At 56.8% G+C, this 26717-nt stretch overlaps 1 protein-coding gene across 2 annotated transcripts; it reads right to left on the bottom strand.

Annotated features, from left to right (window-relative positions):
- KCNH6 (potassium voltage-gated channel subfamily H member 6) lies at positions 971-25164 on the bottom strand. Of its 2 annotated transcripts, XM_018065329.1 has the most exons (13): positions 25064-25164; positions 24017-24247; positions 18514-18675; positions 18102-18307; positions 14456-14881; positions 12434-12833; positions 10848-11047; positions 10396-10648; positions 7338-7531; positions 5560-5644; positions 4875-5043; positions 2119-2305; positions 971-1828 (listed from the first exon to the last, which is right to left on the bottom strand). In XM_018065329.1, the coding sequence occupies exons 1-13, from the start codon at positions 25137-25139 to the stop codon at positions 1544-1546; spliced, it is 2874 nt and encodes a 957-aa protein (XP_017920818.1). In that variant the 5' UTR covers positions 25140-25164; the 3' UTR covers positions 971-1543. The 2 variants fall into 2 exon arrangements, with proteins under 2 accessions (XP_017920818.1, XP_017920817.1); XM_018065328.1 differs by lacking the exons at positions 24017-24247; positions 25064-25164 and adding an exon at positions 7102-7140 and having other exon boundaries at positions 18514-18669.

The raw sequence follows: 26717 nt of genomic DNA, 5'->3' as shown, positions 1-26717 counted from the left end.
TTCTCCTGTTTTTAAAATGAATGACACTGACTTCTTTTGTGGGGGGCAGAGCAGAGCATGTGGGAATCTTAATTCCCCAACCAGGGATTGAACCCTCACTCCCTCATTGGAAGTGCAGTCTTAACTACTGGCCTGCCAGGGAAGTCCCAATATTGGCTTCTGAATCACTGCTATTTGGATCTAAATGGACCAATATAAATGCAACAGTTTATAAAGTGTCAATATTTACAACACACTGGAAATTATGTCCTTTGCAACTATTTAAAGTTATCATGGAATACTTCAGATGTCAACTAAAAATGTATAAAGGAGAAATACATTTTCAAAATTCTTTTAGGGAAAAAGGACAGGACCTGTGACTTTTTGAACAATAACCCATTTCAGTGGAGTGGTTGACTGCACATGTCCTCAAACCAGACCATCTGGGTTGAAATTATGTCCTCCTTTTGATATATTTTTGAGAAATATTCTTTTTCTTAAAGTATAATTTACACATAGAAGTGCACATATTCTTATAACCTGAAACACACTCATACAATCAGCACTTAGATCAGGAAACAGAAGAGTACCAGCACCCCAGAAGTTCCCCTCTTGCTTGGGTACATTTCTTAGTGATTCTCTACTTCTGATCCCTCTCTCTCCAATGAGGATAATAACACTGACCCCGTAGGCTTGTTGCAAAGAGTCGACAATATCTGCAGGACAGCCAGCACGATATCCTCTTACACAGTAGAGTGCTTTGGAAGTGTTAGCTCTTGTCATGATTCCCTGTGGCCACCATGCCAGTGTCTCTCTGCTTCCCTTCACCCCAGCCTAGCTAAGAGCCCCTTACTCCGGTGGCTCCAAGACCCGGTGGAGTCACCTTCAGGTCCCTAACACACAGCTCCTTGGAAGAAGATCACAACTGTCAGGATTACAGCCCCATCGAGGACCTGATGACCCTCAGACAAATTACACACCCAGCCCAACATGAAGTGTGCAGACTTTATTAGCTCTGAGACCTTCCACTGCCCACTAGGTCCCAAAGGTCATCACAGAACCATAAGGGCAGGGTGGCTGAGGGCTGGAGTTCTGGGCCCTGATGTGTCCACTGCAGAGGACACTCCCATCTCTAGCTGGTTCCCAGGCTCTTGGCAGGAGGTCTTGACCAACCCTGGGGGCTTGGCTGCGTGGTGGGGGAGAGTTCTGAGCTGGGAGGTGACTGGACTCTGCCCAGAGCCAGGCTCTCATACAGAAAAGATCAGAAATGTCTCCTTTCTTCCCTGAGCCCTCTGTCCTGGCAGCTACCTCCACTCCTGAGGCTCATCCACCTTCCACCAGCCCTGCTGTCTAAAGAGAGCCCTGGAGGAGGCTGGGGAAAGTCACGAGCCTCTTCACCTGCACCATCTGGGGTCACCTGGACTGGCAGTTTGTAGCTACTCTAGGTGAAGGGCTAGTTTAGAGGCTGGCTGCCTCCCCCGCATCCTTAGCTATCACCTTACCCACATTCAGTTCCTTCATAGCGCTTCTTTTGTTTGTTGTTTAATCCTGGGGCACAGTGGCTCTAGCTCCTCGAAAACCCAGGATCTGAGCCATGTCTCTGGAACTCCAACTGCTTGGGCACAGAGCTGAGGTGTTCAGGGAGGGAGGGGAAGCGGGGACCACAGACAAGTCCCTGTACCTCCAAGGGACACAGAGGGGAGGCCAGGGGTGACAGGAGCCCCTCGGGCTGCTTCTGTTCCGAGGACAGTATCAGAGTTCTGTCCATTTCCATGGCAGAGGGGGGCATCCTAGAGGAAGAGTTCCTGAGTTCCGGCCTCCATTCATCCGTGTCACCGTAGCTGGGCATCTGGCGGGGGGGCAAAAAAGAGGGGGGCAAGCAGGGTGGGGAGCCTCCCCAGGGCACCCTGACTTCAGGGTTGGGAACCAGCAGGAGATGTATCCTGCTGCCCCTGTTCCCGATGTGGAGTCGGTGGTCACAGTCTTGGCTCTGCTACCACCTGTCCAGGCTGCCTACTGTGACTCAGGCCGTAAGGGAGGACAGCCCTGGGCCAGGTGACCACTGAGACCAAGGTAAGGGTGGGGGAAGACATGCAGCCGCCTCCAGGCAAGCCCCTGGGGGTCCCCTCCACTGCTCACCTGTGCCGGGGGTGGGTCACTCCGGGGCAGCTGAGTTCCTGGACTCTGAGTCGCTGAGGTTGCAGGGAACAAGGCCAGGTCATTGGAGGGGGAGGCTCCCAAGATGTAGCCAGTGCGGTCCTGGGGAAGGGGCTGCTGAAGGAGCTTCAGGATGCGGCTGAGGTCTGAAGACATGCGGGACTCCAGCCTGCCAGGCAGAACTCCACAGTCAGGGTCAGGGTCACGGTTGGCAAGAGCAGTTTAGGTCCTGAGGGCAGCCCTCAGTTTTGTAGGCTTCAGGCTGTCCCTGCTGGATGAAGCTATCTCCCCGCTATAATCTACATGAGTGCTAGGTCGCTTCAGTCACATCCAACTCTTCGAGACCCCATGGACTGTAGCCTGCCAGGCTCCTCCATCCATGGGATTTCCGGGCAAGAATACTGGAGTGGGTTGCCATTTCCTTCTCCAGGGGAATCTTCCCGACCCAGGGATTGAACCCGGGTTTCCTGCATTGCAGGCAGACCAAACTCTTTAATATCTGAGCCACCAGAGAATCTCCTACAATCTACAGCCTCCACCCAAATTCCCCTTAGTACATCCCTGACTCTGATAATCACAGTGATCAGGCAGCTGCACACATCATTTAGTCCTCACAGTGAAGTTTTTTTAGGAGGGAGGGTAGGTACCAAATTACTTAATTTGCAGGAATGGTACTAAGGAAAGAACTTAAGTAGATGTTTCAGTACAACTTATAGAATAGGTGAAGATAACCCAAACACACCTGTACTGCCTTGGTGAACAGAGAAGTCACCCCTGCCCCCCACCCCCCCAGCTACAAGAAACCAGCCTAATGCTTAGCTCTCCTTATCACTATTTCCCAGAGGGTGCTTGAGAAAGAGACAGTCTGCCCTCATCATGAAGCTTTGACACAGGTATTCTGGTTACCCCCATTTCACAAAAGAGTAAACCAAGGCTCAGAGTGGTTGTTACTTATACACAGTATTGCTGGTAAGTTACCAAGCCAGAATTTGAACCCAGGACTGTGTTGCCCCTAAGCCCTCACTCTGCCACACAGCCCTGACATCCACAGGCCACACCCCCTTTCCAAGGGCTCATGCTATTTTTTTTTATATTTAAATATTTATTTATTTTGCTGGAGAGGGTGTGGAGAAAAGGGAGCCCTCTTACACTGTTGGTGGGAATGCAAACTAGTACAGCCGCTATGTAGAACTGGGTGGAGATTCCTTAAAAACCTGGAAATAGAACTGCCTTATGAGACTCTGATGCTGGGAGGGATTGGGAGCAGAAGGAGAAGGGGACAACAGAGGATGAGATGGCTGGATGGCATCACTGACTCGATGGACGTGAGTCTGAGTGAACTCTGGGAGTTGGTGATGGACAGGGAGGCCTGGTGTGCTTTGATTCATGGGGTTGCAAAGAGTCGGACACGACTGAGTGACTGAACTGAACTGAACTATGACCCAGCAATCCCACTGCTGGGCATACACACCAAGGAAACCAGAATTGAAAGAGACAGGTGTACCCCAATGTTCATCACAGCTCTGTGTATAATAGCCAGGACATGGAAGCAACCTAGATATCCATCAGCAGATGAATGGATAAGAAAGCTGTGGTACATATACACAATGGAGTATTACTCAGCCATTAAAAAGAATACATTTGAATCAGTTCTAATGAGGTGGATGAAACTGGAGCTGATTATACAGAGTGAAGTAAGCCAGAAAGAAAAACACCAATACAATATACTAACACATATATATGGAATTTAGAAAGATGGTAACGATAACCCTGTATGCGAGACAGCAAAAGAGACACAGATGTATAGAACAGACTTTTGGACTCTGTGGGAGAGGGAGAGGGTGGGATGATTTGGGAGAATGGCATTGAAACATGTATAATATCATGTAAGAAACGAATCGCCAGTCTTGGTTTGATGCAGGATACAGGATGCTTGGGGCTGGTGCACTGGGATGACCTAGAGAGATGGTATGGGGAAGGAGGGGAGGGGGGTTCAGGATTGGGAACTCATGTACACCCGTGGTGGATTCATGTTGATGTATGGCAAAACCAATACAGTATTATAAAGTAAAAAAAAAAAAAAAAAAAAACTACTATAAAAAAATAATAAAATAAATGTTTATTTATTTGGCTGCACCGAGTCTTAGTTGTGGCGGCAGGATCTTTAGATGCCGCATGAGAACTCTTAGTTGCAGCATGTGGGATCTAGTTTCCTGACCAGGGATTGAACCCAGGCCCCCCGCATTAAGAGCACGGAGTCTTAGCCCCTGTACCAACAGGGAAGTCCTGGACCTACAGAATTTGTTTCAGCATGAAGTTACACCCCTCTCCCCCCGCTTGGCATGTTTCAGGTTTGCTGGGACAAGCCATCCAAGGAACTATCCTCGGTGAGAGGGCTGGGGAGGTCTGCAGCTAAAAGGGGCTGGCCATTCTTAAATCACTGGACTTCCTTGTGGCTCAGCTGGTAAAGAATCCACCTGCAATGCAGGAGACCTGGGTTCAATCCCTGGGTTGGGAGAATCCCCTGAAAAAGGGCAAGGACACCCACTCCAGTATTCTTGCCTGGGTCGCAAAGAGTCAGACACAACTGAATGACTCACTTTCAGGATTTCACTTTCATTCTCAAACCCACGGGACATGCAGCGATGTCCCCGAGGCACCAGGAGGGGGCGCCCGTGCCTAGCCTGCCACGGGCCTGCCCTCCGTGGCTGCCCCATCCCTGCCCACAGGTCACCCACCTGTTCATCTGGGCCTGGAGCTGCTCTAGCCTGGAGCCTAGCTCCCGAGGCCAGCAGTCTGAGTCTCCCTGAGGGTTTGGGGGGCTCTGACTTGGCCTGGGGGGCACTTGCTGCAGCAACTCAGGCCAGAGGCCAGATGCGTCTGAGATGCTCAGGGAAGGGGCTGCACCTGCAGGATGGGGAGAGGGAAGCTTGAGCCAAGGTCCAGCCGGTTCTGGAGGCTGGGCCTTCTCGAGCAGAGCCCGGGCCCTGTTCCCTACCTGCTGCGGGAACACGGGGTGGGAGGAGTAGATCTCCTTCCCTGGGTGTCCTGCCCCCATAGAGGCCTGGCTTCAGGGACTCAGAAGGCTGTAGCCCAGGGAGCAGGGTGGGACCCCAGCCTGGGGGAGCTGCCCGGGTGGGGATGTCCAGCCCAGGCCTCACTGTCCAGGGAGCTGCCGCCCAGCGGGTCTGCAGTACCTTGATGTGCAGCCCCGGGGACGGGCCGGTATCCACCCCTGGGGGCAGCCCTCACTCAGGCTCTGAGGACACAGTGGGAGGAGGGATACAGGGGCCTCCGATGCTGAGCCTGAGGAGGCCTCTCCTAAGAGAGGCAGGATGGGGAGGACCTGCCAAGGGCCAGAAGGCTGGGTAGGGCCTTCAGGTGAGGGAGGGGCAGACTCTGGCAGGGGCCTATTTTGCTCACCTGACTGGTTGTCACTGAGGAAGAATCCCTGGTGGTCTTGACTGCGTGGAGCCTGTTGGGGTGATGGCTGGTGACCACCGCCTGCCTTGTGGGGAACAAGAGCTTCAAGTAACAGGGACCACAGCCAGGACCGGGCCTCTCTCCCCTCCCCTACCCCCGTGGCAATGAGGGGAGGGTGGTTGCAGGCGGCTGGGCACCCCCAGCGTGCTCCTGGCAGCTCCTCTCCTGCGTGGACTGGCAGGGGATGCCCAGGGGCTTGGAGCTGGGCAGACCCCAGGGAGTTCCGCGAGAGGCTGCCTTGAGCAGCAGCCTGGGGGTGGGGGAGGCAGGGGAGCTTTCTCCTTCCTTTTCCTCAGGGCTCTGGGACACCCACCCTCAGCCTGGGCCTACAGGACAATTCCCCCTGAGGGGTGGAAGTCTGGAAGTCCCAATCCCTTCGGGGGTGCTCTCATCCATGCCCTTGGCAGCTCACCCCCCCTGGTAATGGGACTTGGGGGCACCCAGGGGCTGCAGATGTCCCAGGCCACGGATACCACAGCCCTCTTGCTCAAGTGTCCAGCCACTGGGCACTTGGGCCACCTGATGCCTCCTAGAAGCTGGGCACCCCCTGCCCCCCGCCCCCCACCAAGGCAGAGTCCTCACAAGAGGCCTCCTAGACAGGCCAGGCAGGAAGGGGAGAGCCTGGGGAGGGGAGGACAGTAGAGGGCAGGGTGGGGAGGGCCGTCCAGAGCAGGTAAACCTGCCTCAGCTCCACCTCCAGATGCTGGGTGCGGGGCTGGGCCAGCGGAACCCTCCACCTGAGGCCAGGGGTGGGGGCTCAGTGCCCGGGCCTCAGCCACTGTGGCCCCTGCTAGGCGCGCCTGCCCCCTCCTTCCCACTAGCTGGTTCCCGGCCCTGCCCTGCATGCAGATCCTTCTGGGCACTTCTATTCTGTACTGGCTGTCCCATGCCTTGGCCACCCTGAGCTCCACAGATATTTGGTCTCACTGCACACCCTTGAGACTGCCTTGGTTCTTCACTATGGAGCTCTTGGGAGTTCCCTGGTGGCCTAATGGTTAGGATTCTGGGCTGCTGCGGCCCAGGTTCAATCCCTGATCAGGGAACTGAAATCCCACAAGCTGCTTGGTGAGGCCAAAAAAAAAAAAGAGAGAACTATTTAGCTCTTTCTTTTTTTTTTTTTTTCTTCTTCTTGGGTTATTATAATCTCCTCCACTGAGTGATGAATTTGAGAGGAGAGACTGCTCTATCACTGCTTACACTTCTGGGACCTGGACCATGAGCTTGGGGATGGCAGACACTGCTGCCCGCCCCCACCGCCCCCCTTACAGCTTAGAAGGATGTAGTGGGAAAAGCCTGGGCTATGGATGTGCATAAACTTGAGTCCCATTTTGGCTGCACCACTGACTATATGATTTACTGTGTGACTGTGGCTTTAGTCATTTGTCTGCTAGGACCCTCAGTTTCCCTATCTGGAAAATGGGGATAATACCACCACCTCCAGGAAAACTAAATGAGATCGTGTAGAAGGAGCCCAGTGCTTACCACATAGTTGGTGCTCCGTAATTGGTAGCTATCTTCATACTTAGCATTATGTTGGCCATGGGAGGCACAGAAGTGATTATGACAAAGGATGAAGAGGCGGGGTTGAAAAGAAGGGAAGCGGTCAGACGGGTCCTCTCCAGCCAAGCAGGCCAAGCACTCAGCAGGCTGACTGGCCATGGCCCATTACAGGCTGGCTGAGGGCCACCCCCGACCCGGCCCACCCATCCCAGACTCACGTCCCGCAGGTTGAAGGTGACTTCCAGCTTACTCCAGAAGCTGTCTGCGAAGGCAGGGTACATGTCCAGCACCTCCAGCAGGTCTGCCCGCTGGATCTTGTGCAGGTCACAGTAGGTCAGGGCCCGTACATCTGCGCTGGACTTGCCCGGCCGGGCATGGAGACTAACGGGCTCTCCAAAGATGTCATTCTTTCCTGCCAGCCAGAGGGGCGGGGAAATCTCCAGGGCCTGGCTCCCTACTCTCTTCTGAGAAGCCTCCCTGAGGATCTCTGAACCTTGACCTCACCCAGCTTCAGGGATCCTGCCAGGCGGGGGCCTGGAACAAGGCTGGATGTGCTGGCTGAGGGCAGGGAGTATGCAGAGACCCTTGCCACCCCAGCCTGTGGGTCCCCTCGCTATCTCCAGGATCCTTGGGATCACCTTCTACCAGAATCTCCTTTCTGTTTCCCACTTGCTTGGGAACTGCCCCTCCCACCCTACCCAGGGAACAGCAGGCAGAAGAGACACCAAAGGCTCCTTGCCCAACCTCTTCCTCTCAGGCTGGCCACGGAGCTGCAGAGTGGCGGGGACGAGGGGTCAGGACCACCCAGCTCCCTGGGACAGCACCTCAGGCTTCTCTCTCTTCGGTTCCCACTCCCACTGTGGGGCCACGTGACCGGCATGGCCTTCTCTACACTCTGGTGTCCCCGCTCTAAAATGGCTATAACCATATCTGCCCTGGCTGGGCCCCCGGGCAGTCCAGGGGAGCAGAGGTGATGCTGGAGGAAGTGCCTCGGAGAGCGAGAGGCACCAGACAGGCAGATGCAAGGCCTTAGGGTGGACGATGTCACTGGGTGGACGTGGGCTGGATGCGGGGACAGGTGGTGAGGGTGCTGGGCCGTTCTGCTGCCAGGCACTGTGCTAGCCACAGGATAAAAACATGACTAGGGCAGAAGTCCCACCCACAAGGAGCCTCCCAAATCCCCAACAGACAGATTATAGAATGATCTCTAGAGCCTCAGAACAAGTAGGAGCGAAGAGCAACGGGCCTACAGAAGAGGGAGGGGTTCATTCCACCAGGAGTGGTTGGAGGTGGGGAGAGGTCTTACAGAGCTACTGGGGTGGAGCCTGGGCTGTGAGAATCTAGGAGGGCTGGTCCTCCAGGAGAAAGGTAATCGGGTGGAGGACGCAGGCTGTGGTCTGTGCAGCACAGTCAAGGTTCAGGGCAGAGAATCCAGGGCCAGAGTGCCACAGACCATGATTATGATGGCCACTTCCCACAGGAAAGTCCAGCCCCCTAGCCTGGCCATTCTGCACATAGGGTGCTAAGTGTTTGCTCAGTGATGGATGGCGGCCAGGACATGTGCCCCCAAGAAAACAGGATAAAAGGTCTCTCACAGAGGAGGGACTGAGGAGGCTCAGAGAAGGGAGGGACTCTCCAGGGTCACATATGAAACCCAGAAGCTAGAAATTTGGGCAACATTATAAAGTGATGGTTTTCCAGTAGATGAAGGATTATGACCTAATGTCCATTTCTACTCAGGACAAAATGAGAGTTCATGTCTCTAACTGAAACTTAAATTGGACTGGCTTCTTAATTATTAATAATAATTATCTCTCCCACCTGAACGGCACTTCTAAACTTGGCTGGGAACGAGGGACAGGCTCATAGAGGAGCTGAGCTTGAGCTCAGCACTGAAGGATGCCTGAGGTCTGCCAGGCACAGATGTGAGGCAGCTACTCCGAGTGGAGTGGCCGCTTGTGCAGAGGCACAGGGGTGGGACAGATGGGCAGGTGCAGGGAACTAAGTAGTCTGATGGCTGGAGCATGAGCCACCAGAGGGAGGGTGGCTGGACCCAGGGGTGGCCAGAATGTGGAGGGCCGTGCACAGGGGTTGACATTTGCCCCATGGGTCATGGGGAACCATGAAAGGATTTTGAGCAGAAGACCATGCACAGATGTGAATTTTAGGTCACTGGCAGGTGGAAGATGGAGTGTGGGGTACACCAGATTCAGGGCTGCGGGCAAGGAGCTCCTGACACCTGCCCAGGAAGGACACAGTGAGGACTGGGCCCAGGCAGGGACAAGGAGACAGGTATTGGACAGAGAGATCTCAATACAGGGAACAGACGGGGTTCTGTAGCTGCCTGGATGGTGGGCGTGGGCCAGGAAAGGAGGAGGGTACTTCCCTGGCTGACTCCCAGGTCTCTGGCCCAGGCAGTGAGAGGTTCATAGTGACAGGGATGCTCATGGAGCTGCCTTTGAGGGAAGATGATGATTTCAGATTAAGATAAAGCTGTTTGGTCTGCCTATGGAATATAAGGATGGCCATGTCTGGAGATGAAAGGAATCTTCCAGTCTGTGGAGAGACTGGGGCTGGGACGGAGCTCTGGGGTCCATGTGGCACACAGGTGAGGCTGAGATGATGACAGCAAGGAGCTGGCCCAGGTGAGGATGTAGCGAGGGCAGGCCGGAGGGAGAGGACTGGGCGGAGGGGTAGAGGAAAGCCCGGCCAGGGGCACCAAGGGACGGGGAGGCTGACGGCCTGGTCAGGGACTTGGGGAGGGCTGAAGGCAGCGGGGAGGTGTGGAAGATGAGAACCACCTCAGACATGGCAAGTGACCTGCCCAAGGTGAGTGACCTGCCCCACGTGAGCAGCAGAGGCTGTGTGTGCCCCCAATCTCTCCCCTGTCCAGAGTTCCTTATCCTTCCTCCAAAGTCCAGCTGTCCCTGCAGCTGCACTGACCACCGCCCCCTCTCCACCCCATACAAGCCCCTGCCTTCTCACCCCAGCTTCCTAAGAGCGCAAGAAAGTCGCAGCTTGCCTGGACTTCCTCAGCCCTGGAATCCCTGTCTGTCCACCTACCAGACCTCTCTGAGCTTCAACTTCCCTATCAGGAAAATGGGGCCTGTGGCCCGGGTTGGTGTAAAGGATTCCGTGAGCTGGGTGTCAAGCTCCCCCGTGGCACATGCTCAGCACGTGGCAGGTGCCATCGGTGTCCCTGGGAACAGCCTGGTCCAGGCAAGACACCTCTCCCACCCCACCCTCCCCCAGCCCGGCCCTCCCGGCCCAACCCACCGAGGATGGCCACCACCACGTCGTCGCGCAGGATCTCAATGGAGCCGCGGGAGATGAAATAGAGCGTGGAGAGCACGTCGCCGAGGTGCACCAGCGTGTCCCCGGGTGGTGCATGCGTCGTCTTGAACTTGACTGCGAGGGCGCGCAAGCAGCCCTTGCTGGCGCCGTGGAAGGCGGGGCAGTGCTGCAGCAGCGCGCGGTGCAGGTGCAGGCAGATGTCGGCCTGCAGGCACTCGGGGAAGCCCTTCAGCACCTGCGGGGGCGGCGGGGGTGTCCAGCGGGGTGCGGCCGGGGCGGGGGCTGGGGGAGCGGGAGGTAAGGAGGGTTCTGGGGACGCCCAGTGCCTGCGGGACCTTGGTCTCCCCCCACCGCCCTGCCCTGGGGGCATTCGCCGGAGCTGGGACTTGAGCGAGGTGGCCCGCCCCACCCGGGCCCGAGGGGCAGGGGCTCACCGCATTCATGTCGATGCCGTTGGTGTAGGACCAGGCGTGTTGGAAGTACTCCTCCAGGCGCTGCCGCAGGGGGTTGGGAATCTGGTGGAAGCGGATGAACTCCTTGACCCGCAGCATCTGCGTGTGGTAGCGAGCCGTGCCCGAGTACAGGCGCTGGATGATAGCCGACACGTTGCCGAAGATGCTGGCGTACATGAGGGCTGGGGCAGGGCAGCGGGATGCGGGGGCTGAGCTCCAGAGCATCTCCCCCAGGCCTGCTCCAGCTTCCCCCACCCTGGGATCCCCCAGCCAGGGAACCCTCTGTCTAGGGCGAGGTCAGAAGTGTCCAGGACGGTGTCAGGGTGTCTGGGGGGGACAAAGACCCCTGGGCCCCTTGGCAGCTTCCGGGGCCCCATAGGCCAAACTCCTAAGAAGAAAGAACTAGGGCAGTGGGTTTTTTTAGTTCAGATTTGTTTTCTCTTTCAAGCTGTAAAAATATTATAAAGGGAAAACTCTTGGTCTGTTTTCACCCCTTTCCCCCCCTTGTTTTTGTTTTTCTGGGCTTTCACATCTCTAAATACTCTGAACATGACAACTTAATCTGCGTGTAACATTCCACACTGCCTCTCCTGTTCCTAGGCCACGTGTCTGGAAAGGCAGGAAGCACAGTGCGGGGCCTGAGAGTACACAGCCCTGAGGGCTGGTTCTCTGGGAGACGGCCCCTGGGCTGGAATTGGGTCTCTCTGTAACCCCTGGCAAGCTACGACGTCCATTTTCTTGGTCTGCAAACAGCTCATACTATGGCTGTCAGGTAGCAGTGATGGGAACAAAGCATGGACCTCTGATAAGGACTTAGAAAAGTGCCTGGCAGGGACTTCCCTGGAGGTCCAGTGGCTAAGACTCCATGCTCCTAAAGCAGGGGTCCCTAGTTTGATCCCTGGTCAGGGAACTAGATCCCACATACTGCAGCTAAGAGCTCACATGCCTCAACTAAAGACCCTGCATGCTGCAACTAAGACCCAGCACAGCCAAATAAGCATATATTGAAAAGAAAAGTGCCTGGTGAGCACATTTCGTAGATGTGGACCTGTGCTAAGAAGGGCCCTGGGTTTTGGTTTAGTGCTCTGCTCTCACTGTCTTGAAATAGTTGATAATATTTTAAACAAAGGGCCCCACATTTTCATTTTGCATGAGGCCCTGAAAATGAGGCAGCTGGCCCTGATCCCTGGCATATATCGAGGGCGATAGATTCTGTATATAGTTAGTGTGAAAATGTTAGTCGCTCAGTCGTATCCAGCTCTCTGTGACCCCATAGACTGTAGCTCGCCAGGCTCCTCTGTCCATAGGATTCTCCAGGCAAGAATACTGGAGTGGGTTGCCATTTCCTTCTCCATTTTCTTCTGCCCAACCCAGGGATCGAACCTGGGTCTCCTGCATTGCGGGCAGATTCCGTCTGAGCCACCACGGAAGCCCACAGTTAGTGTACACACATGCAAATATTCATTGTGTTGCAAACTTAGGACCTGCCAATCACAGAAATTGTTACTGTGTTATATTTCATTACAAAACTAAATCTGGAATTCTTGGGTAAGGTCCCAGACACTCACAGCCAATGAGCATCACGCAGATGGAGAAGACCTTTTCGGAGTTGGTGTTGGGGGAGACGTTGCCAAAGCCCACGCTGGTGAGGCTGCTGAAGGTGAAGTACAGGGCGGTGACGTACTTGTCCTGCACTGAGGGGCCCGAGGCTGGGTCACTACCGTTGTAGCGCTTGCCGAGCTGCGCGCCCAGGCTGTCCAACCAGCCGATCTTGGGCTCCAGGTAGGGCCGCTCCACGTTGCCAATGGCATACCAGATGCAGGCCAGCCAGTGTGCGATGAGCGCAAAGGTGCACATGAGCAGGAAGAGAACCGCCGCCCCATACTCAGAGTAGCGGTCTAGCTTCCGAGCCACACGCACCAGCCGTAGCAGCCGCGCTGTCTTCAGCAGTCCAATCAAGGTTGTGGTCTGGAGAGGCAGGGAGGGGGCCCCGGGACTGGGGTCAGCCCTTGAGAGACTGTGACCTTGAGGTCCCTTAGGACCACATTTATTCCCTTGCAGGTATGGTCATATAATCATTAACAAACACTTATGGAAAGCCTGCTTTGGGCCAGGCTCTCGGCAGCGGGACACTGTGTAGGACCTTAAGGAGCTCTCAGCCTAAAGCTCAAAATAGCTTTATGGTTGCCAGGACAGAAGTCTAAGGAGGGCACAGAGGAAGGGGAGGAAAAGTCTGCAGCGACAGGGCAGGGAAGGCTTCCTAGAGGAGGTGACACAGGAGCTGAGTCTTGAAAGATGAAGCTGGGTCTCCAGACAGGGGGGAGAGAGAGGGGCATTCCAGGCACAGGGAGCAAGCAATATGAAGAAAGGCATGGATGTGTGAAATGGCATGATCCACCTGGGGAACCAAAGGTGGTGCTGCAGATGAGAACATAGAGCAGAAGATGGTAGAGTGGGGAGGAATGAGCCTGGAAGATGGGCAGGGGGTGCTGCTGTGGCTACAGGCTCCTCAAAGAGCTTGGCTTTTATTCCATGCTACTGGGGAGCCACTGAAAGTTCTGAAGACTGGATTGAATGAGGGTCAGGGTCAGATAAGTGATCTGAAACTTGTTCTGGCTCCTGTATGCAGGGGATGAGGCTGGCAGGTGTGGGGCTGGGGCAGAGGTGGTAAGAAGGCCACTCCGTGTCAGGCAGGGGCAGTGCAGGTGGAAAGGGTGGGGAGAGCACTTGGGGATAGATTTGCTGGAAGTGGGTGGGTGGGCATGGGAGCATGCAGTCACAGTGGACACTCCATGCTGGACAGGCTAGGTGATTGGAGTGTGACTGGAACACAGGAGGCAAGCTATTTGAGTGGAAATCTGATTCCAAAGGACTTCCCTGGTGGTCCTGTGGTTAAGAATCCACCGTGCAATTCAGGGGACATGGGTTCCATCCCTGGTCTGAGAACTAAGTTCCCACATGTTGCGGAAAAACTAAGCCTTCAAGCCACAATTCCTATGCCCAAAAGCAACAACGAGAGAGTCAGTAAGAGTCCACGCCCCACAGCGAAAAATCTCGCGTGATGCAATGATGATCCCGCAGGCAGCAATTAAGACCCAACAGCCAAATAAATAAATGAATGGGTGAATGAATAAATAAATAAATATTAAAGCAACAATAACAATAAAGCTGATCCCAAGGAGATGGAGCAAAAGGACAGACTGGGACTAGAAGCTATGAGAACAGCATGAAAATGCCCTCTTGTCAGCTGTGAGAAGCAAAGTGGGCAGAGTGGAAGGGCTGGGGCTGAGGAGGCAGTCAGGCTGCCTCTCAAGGATTTCCAGGGTAACTGTGGTTTAGAAGTCAGCAGGATGGGCGAGCCGCATAGGAGTGCCTGTCCCAGGAGGGGCGGGGTTTGGGAGCACAGAGAGGGCACCCAGGCCTAGGGGAAGCCCCAGATACTCCTTCTCCAGGGCTGGGAGGTGACAGATGTCTGAGGTCCCTCCTTCCCACCACTCGCTTTGGCATAGGTGCCCCATGCCAGGTACTCCCCGTACCCAGGGCACAGGGGGACGGCCTCGGGGGGGCCGGCCTGAATGGGGTTCGCTCACCTCATCAGAGCCGGTGCGGAAGATGAGCAGGTCGAAGGGGATGGCGGCCACCATGTCGATGAGGAACCAGCCCTTGAAGTAGTGGACGGCGATGCGCCGGGGGTGGCTGACCACCTCGTCGTTGGTGTTGACGTAGGTGGTGCGGAAGTTGATGACGATGTCCACCACGAACATGATGTCCACGATGAGGTCCACCACGGTGAGCGGGCTGCAGGTGTAGCCGCAGTCCCCGCGCTGAGACTCGTCCTGGTCGCTGAGCAGGAAGGCGGCCGAGTAGGGCGTGAAGACGGCTGTGTAGATGACCAGCAGCAGGATGAGCCAGTCCCACACGGCCTTGAAGGGGCTGTAGTGCAGGAGGGTCCCCCGGTGGATGCGAGGGGCCTGCAGCTTGTACTCTGGCAGCACGTCCGCTCCCAGGGACAGGACCTGGGGGTGGGGACCAGGCAGGGGTCAGCCAGGTGGCCCCTGCCGGGGAGATGGCTCTGGGAGGGGTGGAGATGCAGGGGTGAGGCCGAAGGTGGGAGATGCGGGAGAAGGTGGGTGGCAGGGCAGTGCAGGGGAGAGGGGATGCAAAGATGGGGGTGTGGCCCGTAGGACAGGGACAGTTCATAAGGGGACAGGAGTGCTGGAAGGACGTGCCAAGAGGAGGCGGGGTCCAGAGGAGCAGGGAAGCTCTGTCTCATAGTGACCCCAGGTTTGAACTCCCTCATAAACAGGCCAGCCTGGAGTGGGTGAAGACGGGACTGGGGGAGGGGAGAGGGGAGGGCCAGGTTCAGGCGGATTGAGGGGGTGATGAGGGGTGACTAGTCTGTCTGGTGGGTTTGGGAAGTTGCCAGTGGTCAGTGTTCATGGGAACAAGTCACCCCCAAAGTAGCCTCTTCATTCCTGAGGGCCCTCGGAGCCTGGACCAGTGAGGGCCCACTCTGGGGCCAACTCTCAGAGCCTTCCACAGAAGGAATCAAATTTGGGGGGTGTATAGTTAACCTGAACCCTTGATGGGTCTGGGTACTGGTGGCCTTGACTACTTTGCACATGTCCAAGGGGGAGTTGATCATTGCATTCTGAACCCCCTCTGCTCTGCCCCTCCGACCCCCACCTCTGAGGTTTCAGCCAACATACAATCACCAGGGCCCAGCCTAACATGCCCAGGCTCTGCCCAGCATGAGCCTGGGCAGTTGGGAGCAGAGGGCATGCCTTTTTTAGCCAGACCTCCCAGGTTGATCTGGGGTCTGACATTGCTGTCTGTTTGTCTTGGGGCAGGTTTTGTAACTTCTATGAGCCTCAGTTCCCTCACTGGCAGAAGGGGACAACAAAGGACCACAAACTCCACGGGGCTGTTGGCTGTACTAAGTAAATGAGCTGGTGCATCTTTATTTTTTGGTAGTGCCGTGCAGCATGCGGGATCTTAGTTTCCTGACCAGGGATGGAACCCATGTTCCCTGCCTTGGAAGCTCGCAGTCTTAACCACTGGACTGCCAAGGAAGTCCCAAGCTAGTACATCTTGATGGCACAGGCCGTTACACTCGATAATCACTCCTCTCCGCTCATCCCATGTCAGACACTGCCCTGACAAGGATGGGGCCTGAAAGGTGTCCCATGGGTCATCACCACACACCCACCCACACCCAGGATAGGGCCCTGCAGATGGTTCTGGTTTAAGAAAATCTGCAACATAAGGTTCTGGCCCTGAAAGCCAGGTCCATTAGCAAATGGGATCACAGTATGGAAGATCCACCCAAAGGCTGGTTTCAACCACACGGTCCCCCATCTGCCATCCAAACCCCTGGGAGGGGCCACAGTGTCCTCACCCTGCAGGGACCTCCTGCTCAGCCTTGGCCTCAGCTCCTGTTTGGCCTCCCTGGGAAGTTTCCTCTGACCCTGCACAGACCTGACCCATGTTTTTTTATTTTCTCCTGGCTCCTTGTAAATCTCCTGACAGCACAGTTATCTCCACTGACTTACAGCAGCAGCTCCCTCATCCTGCATGCCCCTCTCTTAGTCCACATGGGGGCTCAACTAAAGGGGACTGAATGAGCACGGAGAGCTTGGGTCATCATGGCCATGTCCACCCCTGGCTGCTCAAGACCAACCAGGAGGAAACAGCAGAGCACATGGAGAGGGAGGGAGGCGGTCAGAACTCGGAGGGCGGGGTCAGAAGAAGTGTCCCCGTCCTAGGGGCTTCTAGTTGGGGTGCCACCTCCTCCACCACAGATCTCCGGGGTCTCCCACCGCCTCCGGGGCCAGCACGAGGGGCCTCTCCAGTGACCCCAGAGCTGCAGGGCTGTCAGGACATAGGAGCCCAGGGATGGGCTCACAGCCCTCTAGGCCCTCTGAGTTCTGGTTGAGGCTGGTGTGACTTCCCTGCTCTGGGCCATGCCCTGAGCTCTGGCAGGCTCCTCCCCTCATTAGGGGCAACATGGGGTGGGTTAGTAAAGGCAAGAGGGGCTGGGGCAGGGGGCAGGACAAGTTGGGTGGGGGCAGGGACCACACAACTCTCTAGCCTGACAGCCCCCATCACCCCATCACCAACCCGAAGGTCCCCAGGTGCACAGCTAGGCGGGCCTCCTGGTCACTGGCCCCCCACTCCCCGCCTGATGTCCAAGGGCCCAGCCCTACAGCTTGGGTCTTTTCTGCCCCAGGGCTCTTGCACTTGGTGAGTGGCTGGGTCACAAGGAGTTTCCAGCCTACCTGCTCCAGCACAGAGGGTGCTTCAGGTGAAAGGGGGTGGGAGGCAAAGAGCTGTTCCATCCCCTCAGGGAGCAAAGTCCCAGGGGAGCTGGAGGAGGCCCCTGACCTCGCCCTGCACCCCCTTGCTCAGCCCTGGCCTAGGCACCTCTCAGTGTCTCCTAGGGCCAGCACCCTCAATGTCAAATGAGCCCTCAGAGACCATGTGGTCCAAGTCATTTATCCAGACGGGACCCTAGGGCCCAGACAAGGCACAGGTCTCTTGCCCAAGGTCACATAGCAGAGAGTGGCAGGCCCCTTGAACCTTGGGCAGTGCTCTCTGCACTTCCCTCTGGAGAGGTCAGCTGGGGACCGGGGCACAGGCCCCAGGAGGAGGGACAGTGTGGTCAGATGGAACAGAGGACCCAGGGCAGTTTGCCCTGGGCTGGCCAAGGAGGGGCTGAGGCTTTCCTGACTGTTCCCTAGGGACCCGCGCCAAGGGAGCTGAAGATGCCAGATTCCCTCCCCACTGCCTGGACTGCGGAAGCATCCTGTCCTAGGGGCTGGCTGTCACCTCAAAAGCCAGGGGCAGGAGCAGGGCTGGGGCTCCCCACCCTCTTCTCAGTATGGCCCTGACACCTCTCTGCTTCTCCTTCTCTGGGACTGGCAGAGCCTTGGGTGGGTCCCAAGGTGTCCTCCAGGTCCCCCTCCCGGCTTCTCCAGGCCTAGGATGTGGCACTGCTAACCCACCCTCCCCTGGCTCCGGGAGCTGGGAGTCAGGATGGGAGTCTCAGGGTGGGCCTTTAGGTCTAAAGAATCAGACTCTAGCAGGACAAGAGGCCTGGAGCTCAGACCAGACACCAGGGGGCTGGGCAGGCCGGCTCCCTCTGTTCATCCAGCCCCAGAGGAGTCCAGCGCCTGGGCCTGAGGAGGGACTGTAGGGCCCAGCACAGCCCCACCCACCCTGGCCTGCAGGCCGCACCTGGGTGACCTTCTCGGTGACGTTCTGGGTCCGCTCCACCACCTTGTGGGGCGCGATGATCTCAATCTCTGTGGTGGAGCCGGAGCGGTGCTTCTCCAGGTTGAACTCCACAAAGTTGAGTGTGAACTGTGGGATCTGGCTGATGGTCCTGTACTTGACCCTGCCCGCTCCAGGCCCCTGTGCCCCTGGCCTGCCATGAGACCCATCTGAAACCAAGGCCCGGGTTAGAGCAGTCACGGCTGGGACCTGATGCGACACCCGATGCTGCCACCTCCCAAACGCCACATGCCCCTCCCCCTCCCATGCCCCGCCCCGCCCCCACTTGCCCCGCCCCTCCCTCCCATGCCCCCCTCGCCCCGCCCCGCCCCCTCCCATGCCCCGCCCCGCCCGCTCCACCTGCCCTCCTCCTCACCCGAGCCCAGGAAGCTCTGTCGCAGCAGGCGCTGGGACAGGCTGCGGCTTCCCCGCTTGGCCAGGAGCTGCGCCAGGTCCTCGAAGTTGAGGATGAACATGATGACCGCCCCGTCCTCGTTCTTCACGGGCACCACATCCACCAGGCAGCGGAAGCAGGAAGCTGCAAACACCGTGGGAACGGAGAGTGGGATGTCACCGGAGGGGTCCTCTCCTGCAGGAACCTGGCCTGGGGAAGCTAGGCAGGGGACTGGGTTAAGGTCAAGTTGAGAGCAGCCGTGGGCGGGAGAAGAGGCCCGCAGAGTGGCCAGAGCTGTTGGTGACACTGCCCAGCAGGGCCCCACCCACAGAGCAGAGGTGGAGAAAGCCGCTAAGCTCCTCATTAGGAGATAATGCAGCCTCGGGCCCAAGTCCACACTCGGCCCTCAGCTTGGGGCTTAACCTTGAGGTTTGCTTCTGCTGTAATTAAAGCTGAGCAGATGGGGGTGGATTAAGTGGGGAAGTGAGGCTGGGTCTCCTACCCCCAAGTAGCTCTGGCTGGCCCTGGGTTCAGCTCCTGTGCTCCTGTTCCCCAAAGATGTCCTGCTCCCCTGATGCTGGAGGGAACTCACCGAGAACACATCAAGTGCTGGGCACCGAGCCCGCGGGCACTTTAGGGCTCAAGCTCCGTGGTAGCACATGGTGGAGCCCTGGAGAGCGTACTCAGACCCCTGTTCTGCAGAGCCTGGGCTTCTGAGAAACTGACCTGCCAGGACTGGCTGGGCCACGCATCAGGGAGGGCTGGGGCCATGGCGCAGGGAGCCCTGCGCTCTCATACACAACAGTCTGGAGAGGGATGGGGACTTGAAGGGCCGAGGACACTGGAGTGAGGGCCAGGCTCCGGCTCCAGACCAGGAAGGGGCTGTCATCTCAAGGCAGAGGTGCTGGGACTAGGGGTGAGGCAGGTGGGGCAGCGGCCTGGGGGCTGCAGAGGGAGAGGGAGATAGATGGCAGGGTGGGGGCGGGACAGGCTCTCCTGCTACTTACGCAGCCATCACAGGCCGCCCAGACCCAGCCATTGGCCCTTTGGTTCCTCTTTCTCTGCTCCAGGGTCTTGCTCCCTCTCCCATGGGTGAGTGGAACAAAACAAGCTGAAACTGCCATGTTCCCTAGAGCCAGGCAGCAGGCTGGGTGGATGCCCTGTGAGCCCTGCTCCACGGGACCCGGTCATCCCATGTGCTTCAATTCAATGTTGATGGGTGTCAGGTCCAAGGACGCTAAGGGCAGGGGACTTGGGTAAACATGACTAGCAGAAAGCAGATTTGTCTGTCTTGTTTGGTGGAGGCCATGACCTGTCCCAGGTGTTGTTTGTTAGCTGAGTGAATGAAAGAATGAGTGTAAATGTGAGTGGATAGGAGGCTATTACTACTTTGGGGTCCATTAGAATCCCTCTTCCCCAGATCACCCTCTGGTGCGCCCTTCCCTTGGCGCCTTCTTACCCCCTCAGTGCTGGGGTGCAGCCGAGCTGTCCACCTCCTCCCTCCCACTTTCCTCCCTGGAGCAAGAATCTCCCGGATCAGATTCCCGGACTCCCAAGCACCAGGCAGCCATCTGCCAGCTGCCGCACTGGCCCCGGGGGAGACATCCACACCGAGGAGAGGCCGCCCGCTCGCCTCTGAGACCCACTCCTGGGCTCGCAGGGCTGTGGGCCTGCTTCCCAGACCAGAGCCTGGCACTCTCATCAGCACAGGGCATGGCAAGGCCTGGGTGCTGGGACCCACCCCGGAAGCCTCCTTGGCCAGTGGCCTGAAACACCACCCGCAAGGCCATTCTCTCTCCTCACTCTGGCACTGCGGAAATCTGGCCTGGTGGGGAGCTGGCAGAGCTGGGCAGGGCTTCCAGGCTCTATGCTTCTAGGGGCTGCCAAGACCCAGCCTGTACATACTGATGCTGTCTTTGGAAAACTAAGGCTGAGAGTGAACCAAAGACTAGCCCATCAGAGCAGTGAGAGCAGGAGGGCAGCTTCACGTAACACCCCCTGCCTGACCTTCACACCCACTGGCTGCCTGCGGGCTGATGGAGACAGGAGGATTCAGACGAGATAAGAGCATTCTTTTCCTGATCCCTAAGCTGTCTTGGGCTTCCCTGGTGGCTCAGACGGTAAAGAATCTGCCTGCGATGCCTAGGTTTGATCCCTGGGCTGGGAAGATCCCCTGGAGGAGAGCATGGCAATCTACTCCAGTATTCTTGCCTGGAGAATCCTCATGGATAGAGGAGCCTGGCGGGCTACAGTCCATGGGGTCACAAAGAGTTGAACATGACTGAGTGACTAAGCACAGCACAAGCTGTCCTTGCTCATGAGTGAGTGTGGGTGACCAGAAATGGGTGAATGTGTCACCCTAGGGGGTGCCCGGGAGTGGTGGTGTTCCTGTGCCCTCGCCCTGATCCTGGAGGGTGGTCGACAGGCTCTGCTTGCCCTCTCTTGCAGGGCTTCCTCTCGGGGCCCACCTCTCTGACCCTGGACAGTGGGCTCATCTCTCCCTCTGGACAGCACACTGCTCCCGGCTCTGCTCTGCCTCGTAGATGTGCCCCTTCCTTCAGTTTCTCATAGTCCCCGCCCCTCCCCTTGGAGGCTCTCTTGTTGTCTGTTGTCCCTATCTCCTTACACCCTGCATCCGGCATGTGGTGAGCCCTCAGGGAAGAGCTGGTGCCACAAAGGCCGCCACTAAGAGTGCAGCTGCTCCACCCTGCCTCCCCGCTGGGTGTCTCTGGCATTCGTGGGTGAGTGTACACAAGACACTGGGACCCCAGACCTCCGCCCATGCCCCTCTTCCTGAACTGGAGCTGAGCACTGGAGGAGCCCCAGGCTTCCTCAAGTCTGGCTTGGAGATTAGGGGACTCTCTGGTTTGGGGTCATCACAGAAGATGATCCAGCCAAGGCAGGCAGGCAGGGCTGGGCCCCTCTGGCAGGTCCCCAAGGGGCGCAGCAGTAGGACTGTTCTCCAAGGCTCCCTCCAGACTCTCATTGGCTTGAGTCTTGTGGCCATACCCATGCTTCCTAGCTGTTAGGTTCTTAACTTTTCCTTGTGAAGGTAGATGGCAGCAGAGCCAGTTTCTCAGGGGTCTCTGAGCCCTGTCTCATGGGGTAATTTTTGTCAAATGGCCTGGCCTCTTTGAACATAGCTTTACACAGATGTACAATGTGGAGGTGTATGGCCACAGACTCTCTACTTGAACTTGGAGAACTATCAGTGGTTTACCCCTTTAGAGGAAAAGAGGATTATAAATCAGCTAGAATTCTGTAGGGGGTGGGGGTGTGACTCTTCCTCTAACCAATGGAAGATGGGGGAGAGGAGGTATTGACCCGAGGAAGGGAAAAACCACCATTAGGATGCCCTTCAGCAGGCTATAAAGGCCATGTGAATATGATAAAAACAAAACAGAAAAAACAATCACGTGGTCAGAGTGGACCAGAGGGTGTACATAAGTTATCTGAGCATCACATCCTTCTCTTAGGGGAATGCTGGCCAGAAGGGTCCCTTTTCTAGGTTTCACACCAATTTCAGGTAGGTCCCAGGTGCTCAAGGTCTTGGACTATCATGGGTCAAGGTGGGCTTCCTTAGTAGCTCAGATGGTAAAGAATCGGCCTGCAATGTGGAAGACAGAGGAGCCTGGCAGGCTACAGTCCGTGGGGTTGCAAAGAATTGGACACGACTGAGTGACTAAGCATAGTGCACAGGTATGTGGGTAACTTGTCATTTCCACCCACAGAAAACCTCTAAGACTCAATCTCCAGGGCTCCTTCTGACTGCTAGAAGATGCCAGAGCAGGGTTCTGAGCACCTGAGGATCTCAGAGGGTCAAGGCTTGACCTCGACCTCGGCCCCTGGCCCAGGCACAGTTAGGGTGCTGAGGAGACCCTGAGAGCACTGAGCTGACATCACTGGGAGTCTACGATCAGCTTTTACACCTCTCAGGCCCAGGAAGGGCTCTGAGGTCAAGGAGAGGGACAGAGGGACCTGTTGGCCTCCGTCATTCCCTGCTGTCCCATCCTGTTCCCCTGGGACCCTTCTCACTCCTTTGACTGTCACCTCCTCTCTGCAATGATGTGAGGAGGTGAGGTCACAGCTTTTAAAAATATTCTGACTTCGTTAACCCTGTGAGTGCTCCCAAACTAAGCCAGGTTCTTCCTAGTCCCCTAATCACTACAGCCAGAGGGACAGCCAGGACCTGCCCAAGAAGCACCACAAACACCTTAAACACACACACACATGCTCAGGTTTACACTTAGTTCATGCTCCATACACCAGGCCCCTGCAACCATGACTATGAGCACCTTTCAGCCTCAGTCCAAAGGTGCCTGCCCTTTACCTGCCCTCCAGTGGCCCTCATGCTTTCTTCCCCAGGGAGGGTCCTCTTGGGCTTCTTTCCCCAAAAGTTCCACCTCGGAACACAGAGGCTGTTGGGTTCCTTTCACCCCTCTTGGGGTTATTCGGACCAGATATATCCGAGGGAAGAATCCAGAGACTTGGGGTCCAGTCCCAGCTGGGACCCACGCAGTAGAATCCTGGCCAAGTTCTTTCTTCTTCTCGGGGCTCAGTTTCTTTGCCCATGAAATGATTGATTAATTAATCTAAGCCAGTGGTTCCTAAACCTGACAGAATATCTAAACTGCCAGGGAGATTTTTCCAAATACACCTGTTTGGCCCTCATTTCACATCTCTGAGTCAGCCCCTTTCTAGGGAAGGTGTGTTTTGGAAAACAAGTTCCAGGTAATTCTGATGCAGAAGCAGGCTGAGGGGGCCACTGATCCAGGTGATTTCAGAGGGACTTTTGGGACCCTAATTCCCACCCATCTCTTTCCTCTCTACACAGACCCAGTGGAGACACTGAAGTACTGAGGGGAGGGCCTTGAGGGGCTCCAGAATTTCTTATCCTCGGCCCCCGCCCTATGCTTCTGTTCTGTCTGCAGTAGCTTGGGCTGGCAGTAATATCCCAAACTGGAAAAGCCTCCAGGGCCAGCACAAACTCCAGACTCTGTCTCCCCAAAGAGCTGGGGTCCCTGAGCCACACCCAGCCCTCTTTTCAAGCCAGCCGCCCCCATGCCTTGCCTGGCCCCAGAGGCCTTGAGGGGGTGACTCCTCCCCTAATCCCCAGAGCAGACGGAGATGAGGAAAGGTTAATTTCCGTCCCAGCTGCCTGACAGCTGGGGCTGACAGTGACAGAGTGGACAGCCAGGAGACCGGGGACACGGGGGAGGGACGATGGTGCGGGAGGCCCTGCATGCGGCCAGGACCAGTTGGTGGCTCAGCCTTGTCTCTGGCCCCTGAAAAGGACCTCAGAAGGCATTACACCCAGGGTCCAGCACTTTCTCCATACAGCTGAGGAAATAGAGGCCCAGAGAGGAGACAAGATTCATCCAGGCCCTTTGGTCCCCGGGGTTGGTGCCCTTCCCATGACCACTCTGCCTGGACAAGAGAGGGGCTGAGCCTGCCTTACAGAATCTGTGGCCTGAGGGTGCCTCACCATCCTTGCGGTAGTAGAGGATGTCCACCTTGCACTCCTCGGCCCCCAGCAGGGCCTGCGCCAGGCGGGACATGGCACTGCGTGGGGTGTTGGGGCCTGTGAGGAAGTCGCAGGTGCATGGTCTCTGCATCACTTCCACTCGGGAGTAGCCGAAGAGTTCACAGAAGCCGTCGTTGCAGTAAATGATGGCACAGTTCTCCATCTGAGCGTTGGCGATCAGGAACTTACGACCTGGGGTGGGAGGTGGAAGCCCATGGCAACCAGGACCAGGCAGTAGGGAGGGAAAGATCAGAGGGACTTGTGGGAACGGTTGGTGTGTTGTGTGCGTGGGGGGGATTGGATCTGGATGCAGAGCAGAGCCGTGATCAAAATGAAGGAAGGGGAAGGTCAAGTCTGGGGAGGGTGGGAAGACCAAGAAGGCCAGAGTCATGGGGGAAGGCCATGAGGCTCCTGGGAGTAATGAGGGGGTGGTAAGGAGGGGGAAGCAGGACGATGATCAGAGAAGGGGAAGGGGAGTCAGCCCTGGGAATTGTGGGAATACCAGGGCAGTAATGGGGTCGGTGAAGTGGGAGAGAGGCCCAAGTCTTCCTGGAGCAGGGAAAGAGATAGGTGAGAGGGAGCAGGGGTGTGACCAGCTGGGGGCCCGGCCTGGGTGAGCTCCCAGAAAGACCAGAGTGGCTCGGTCAGGAGGTGAAAAGGAGGGTGAAAAAGAAACCTCTGGAGGAAGTTGCAGGCGGAGAAGGGGTCAGGAGGGAAGCATGACAGGTATACAAGGGGAGGTCAGGGCTTAGAACGGGCAAGAAAACAACTCAGGGTGAAGCGGGGAGCTGCACTTTGCCCAGCGTGTAGCAGAAGGGAGGTGGCGTTGGAGGTAAAAGTAGGGGCTCGCTGGAGGAAAAGGTGTTTCTTGGACATTGAAGGGAAGGATATGCGTTTGGCATCAGACACCCCCCCACCCTGCTCCATTCGAAGTTAGTAAAGGGTCCGGCCACTCCTGCCGCCGAACCAGGGCTCCAGATCATGCCCCAACCCACCGCACACACTCACTCTGGCCCTCGAACTTGCGGATGATGGTGTCCAGGTAAGTGTTTTGGGGCGCGACGTGGCCCCTGCGGACCGGCATCTTTCGGCCGCGGCCTCTGCCCGGAGCCAGCAGCGCCCCGGCTCCCTGCTTCTCCGCCTGTCCTCTGGCTCAGTGGCGTCCGGCTCCGGTGGGCGCCGCCCCCGGGGAGGGCCGCAGGGCTTCGTGCCCCGCCCGCCCGCCTGCGTCTACCCCTCTGCTGCCCTCCCCGGCCGGCCGCTCGCCGCGCGTCCTTCCCTCCTTGGCCGCCCGGGAGCTGTCCGCGCCGCGGTGCTGAAAGGAGCCGCGCGGCAGCGGCGGCGGGGCGGGGTCCGCGGGGCGGGGGCAACTTTTCCGAGACTCAACGGGGCAGGGGCGGGGCCCTGACTCTTAAGGGGCGGAGCTGGGCGGGAGTCCGGCGCCAGGAATCAATCGGGTAGGGCCTCTTTGAGGAGCTTCTGCTCTGTCCCAATGGACTGTGCCCTCGGCCCTCTCAGACCCGGTTCAGGTACCAGGGGGCCAATCTGGACATTGCCAGGCCGTCTCTCTCAAGCAGAGGAGGAGAGGAGGAGCCGAAGGGGTTGTTAAAGGCCTCAGATGGTCTTCTGCTGAAGGTTTCTTTCCCGATCTGACCATTGGACTGGACTCGGGCAATGGTATGGATAGACCTTTACCAAGTGCCCTTCAACTGAATCCCAGTGCCCGTGCAGACCTCCTAGTGGCAAGCCCATCCAGGACCTGGTACTGGCAGTGTAATGCACAAGGAATATTCAATGAGGTGCTTTCTTTAGAGGCCTGAGAGCTCTTGGCATACAGATACTGCTTGGGAGAACAGATTTAAAACCACAGATTAGCAAGTGACCACTGATAGAAGTGTCTGAGTGCTGGTTGAAAATGAATACAATAGAATAAGCAGATGGGGATGAGGTGAGGTTTACTGAAAGAGCCTTGGAGAGGAGTGGGGGAAGGAGACCGCTGTTCACTGAGCATCTTGGTGAGCTTGAAGCTTTGCAGAGGGTCCAACAGCCAATTTGGAGCCATCCTTGGAGGGCAAGCACCAACAGGGCATGCACTTTAGGCAAAGGCCGATGATGGAATCAGTGCAAAGGGCTGAGCTGGGAGGTGGGAGAAAAAGGGAATGATAAAGACCCTCAAATGCCATTTTGAACATCTAGATTTAACTGATGGACAACCAAGTTGTTAAGCAGTTAGACATGAAGGAAATATTCCAGTGAAAGAAACTTTACAGCGGAGATCCAAAGAAAGAAACTTTACAATGGCGGGTGGGGGAGGGAGGACGGACAAGGAGGCTCAGTGAGAGTTTTGCTGGAGTCCAGGTGAGAGGCTTGGAGTCCTGGGCTGGGTGTGCCTTTGCCATGCAGAGCCACAATGCCTGATGGGGATCTCGTTGGCCACTGTGGCTGGGGGATGGGAGGGCTGCAAGTGTGGCCTCCTGGGGGGGCAGAGTTGTCTTGGCTGGCCCCGTGTCAGGGGGGATAGCCTGGCTGTGGAGGAAAGGTGGGGCTGTTTCTCATGGGCTCAGGGCATGGGGTGCTGAGCTCTGAGGAGAAATTTGGGCAGAGGCACACTCACTCACTCACTTACTCACTCACTCAAACATTTTCCAAATCCCCACTGTGT

This window comes from Capra hircus, chromosome 19, assembly GCF_001704415.2.
Source record: "Capra hircus breed San Clemente chromosome 19, ASM170441v1, whole genome shotgun sequence".
Taxonomy (NCBI): domain Eukaryota; kingdom Metazoa; phylum Chordata; class Mammalia; order Artiodactyla; family Bovidae; genus Capra; species Capra hircus.
The sequence above is the reverse complement of the archived record's forward strand: the minus strand, read 5'-3'. Positions and strand labels throughout refer to the sequence as shown.

Coding starts and splice junctions, on each gene's coding strand:
- KCNH6 (XM_018065329.1), bottom strand. CDS start 25,139: ATGCCGGTCCGCAGGGGCCACGTCGCGCCCCAAAACACTTACCTGGAC. Junction 18,308..18,513: donor ACAGAGCTTCCTGGGCTCGG/GTGAGGAGGAGG, acceptor CCTTGGTTTCAG/ATGGGTCTCATGGCAGGCCA. Junction 5,044..5,559: donor CCTCAGTGACAACCAGTCAG/GTGAGCAAAATA, acceptor CCCATCCTGCAG/GTGCAGCCCCTTCCCTGAGC.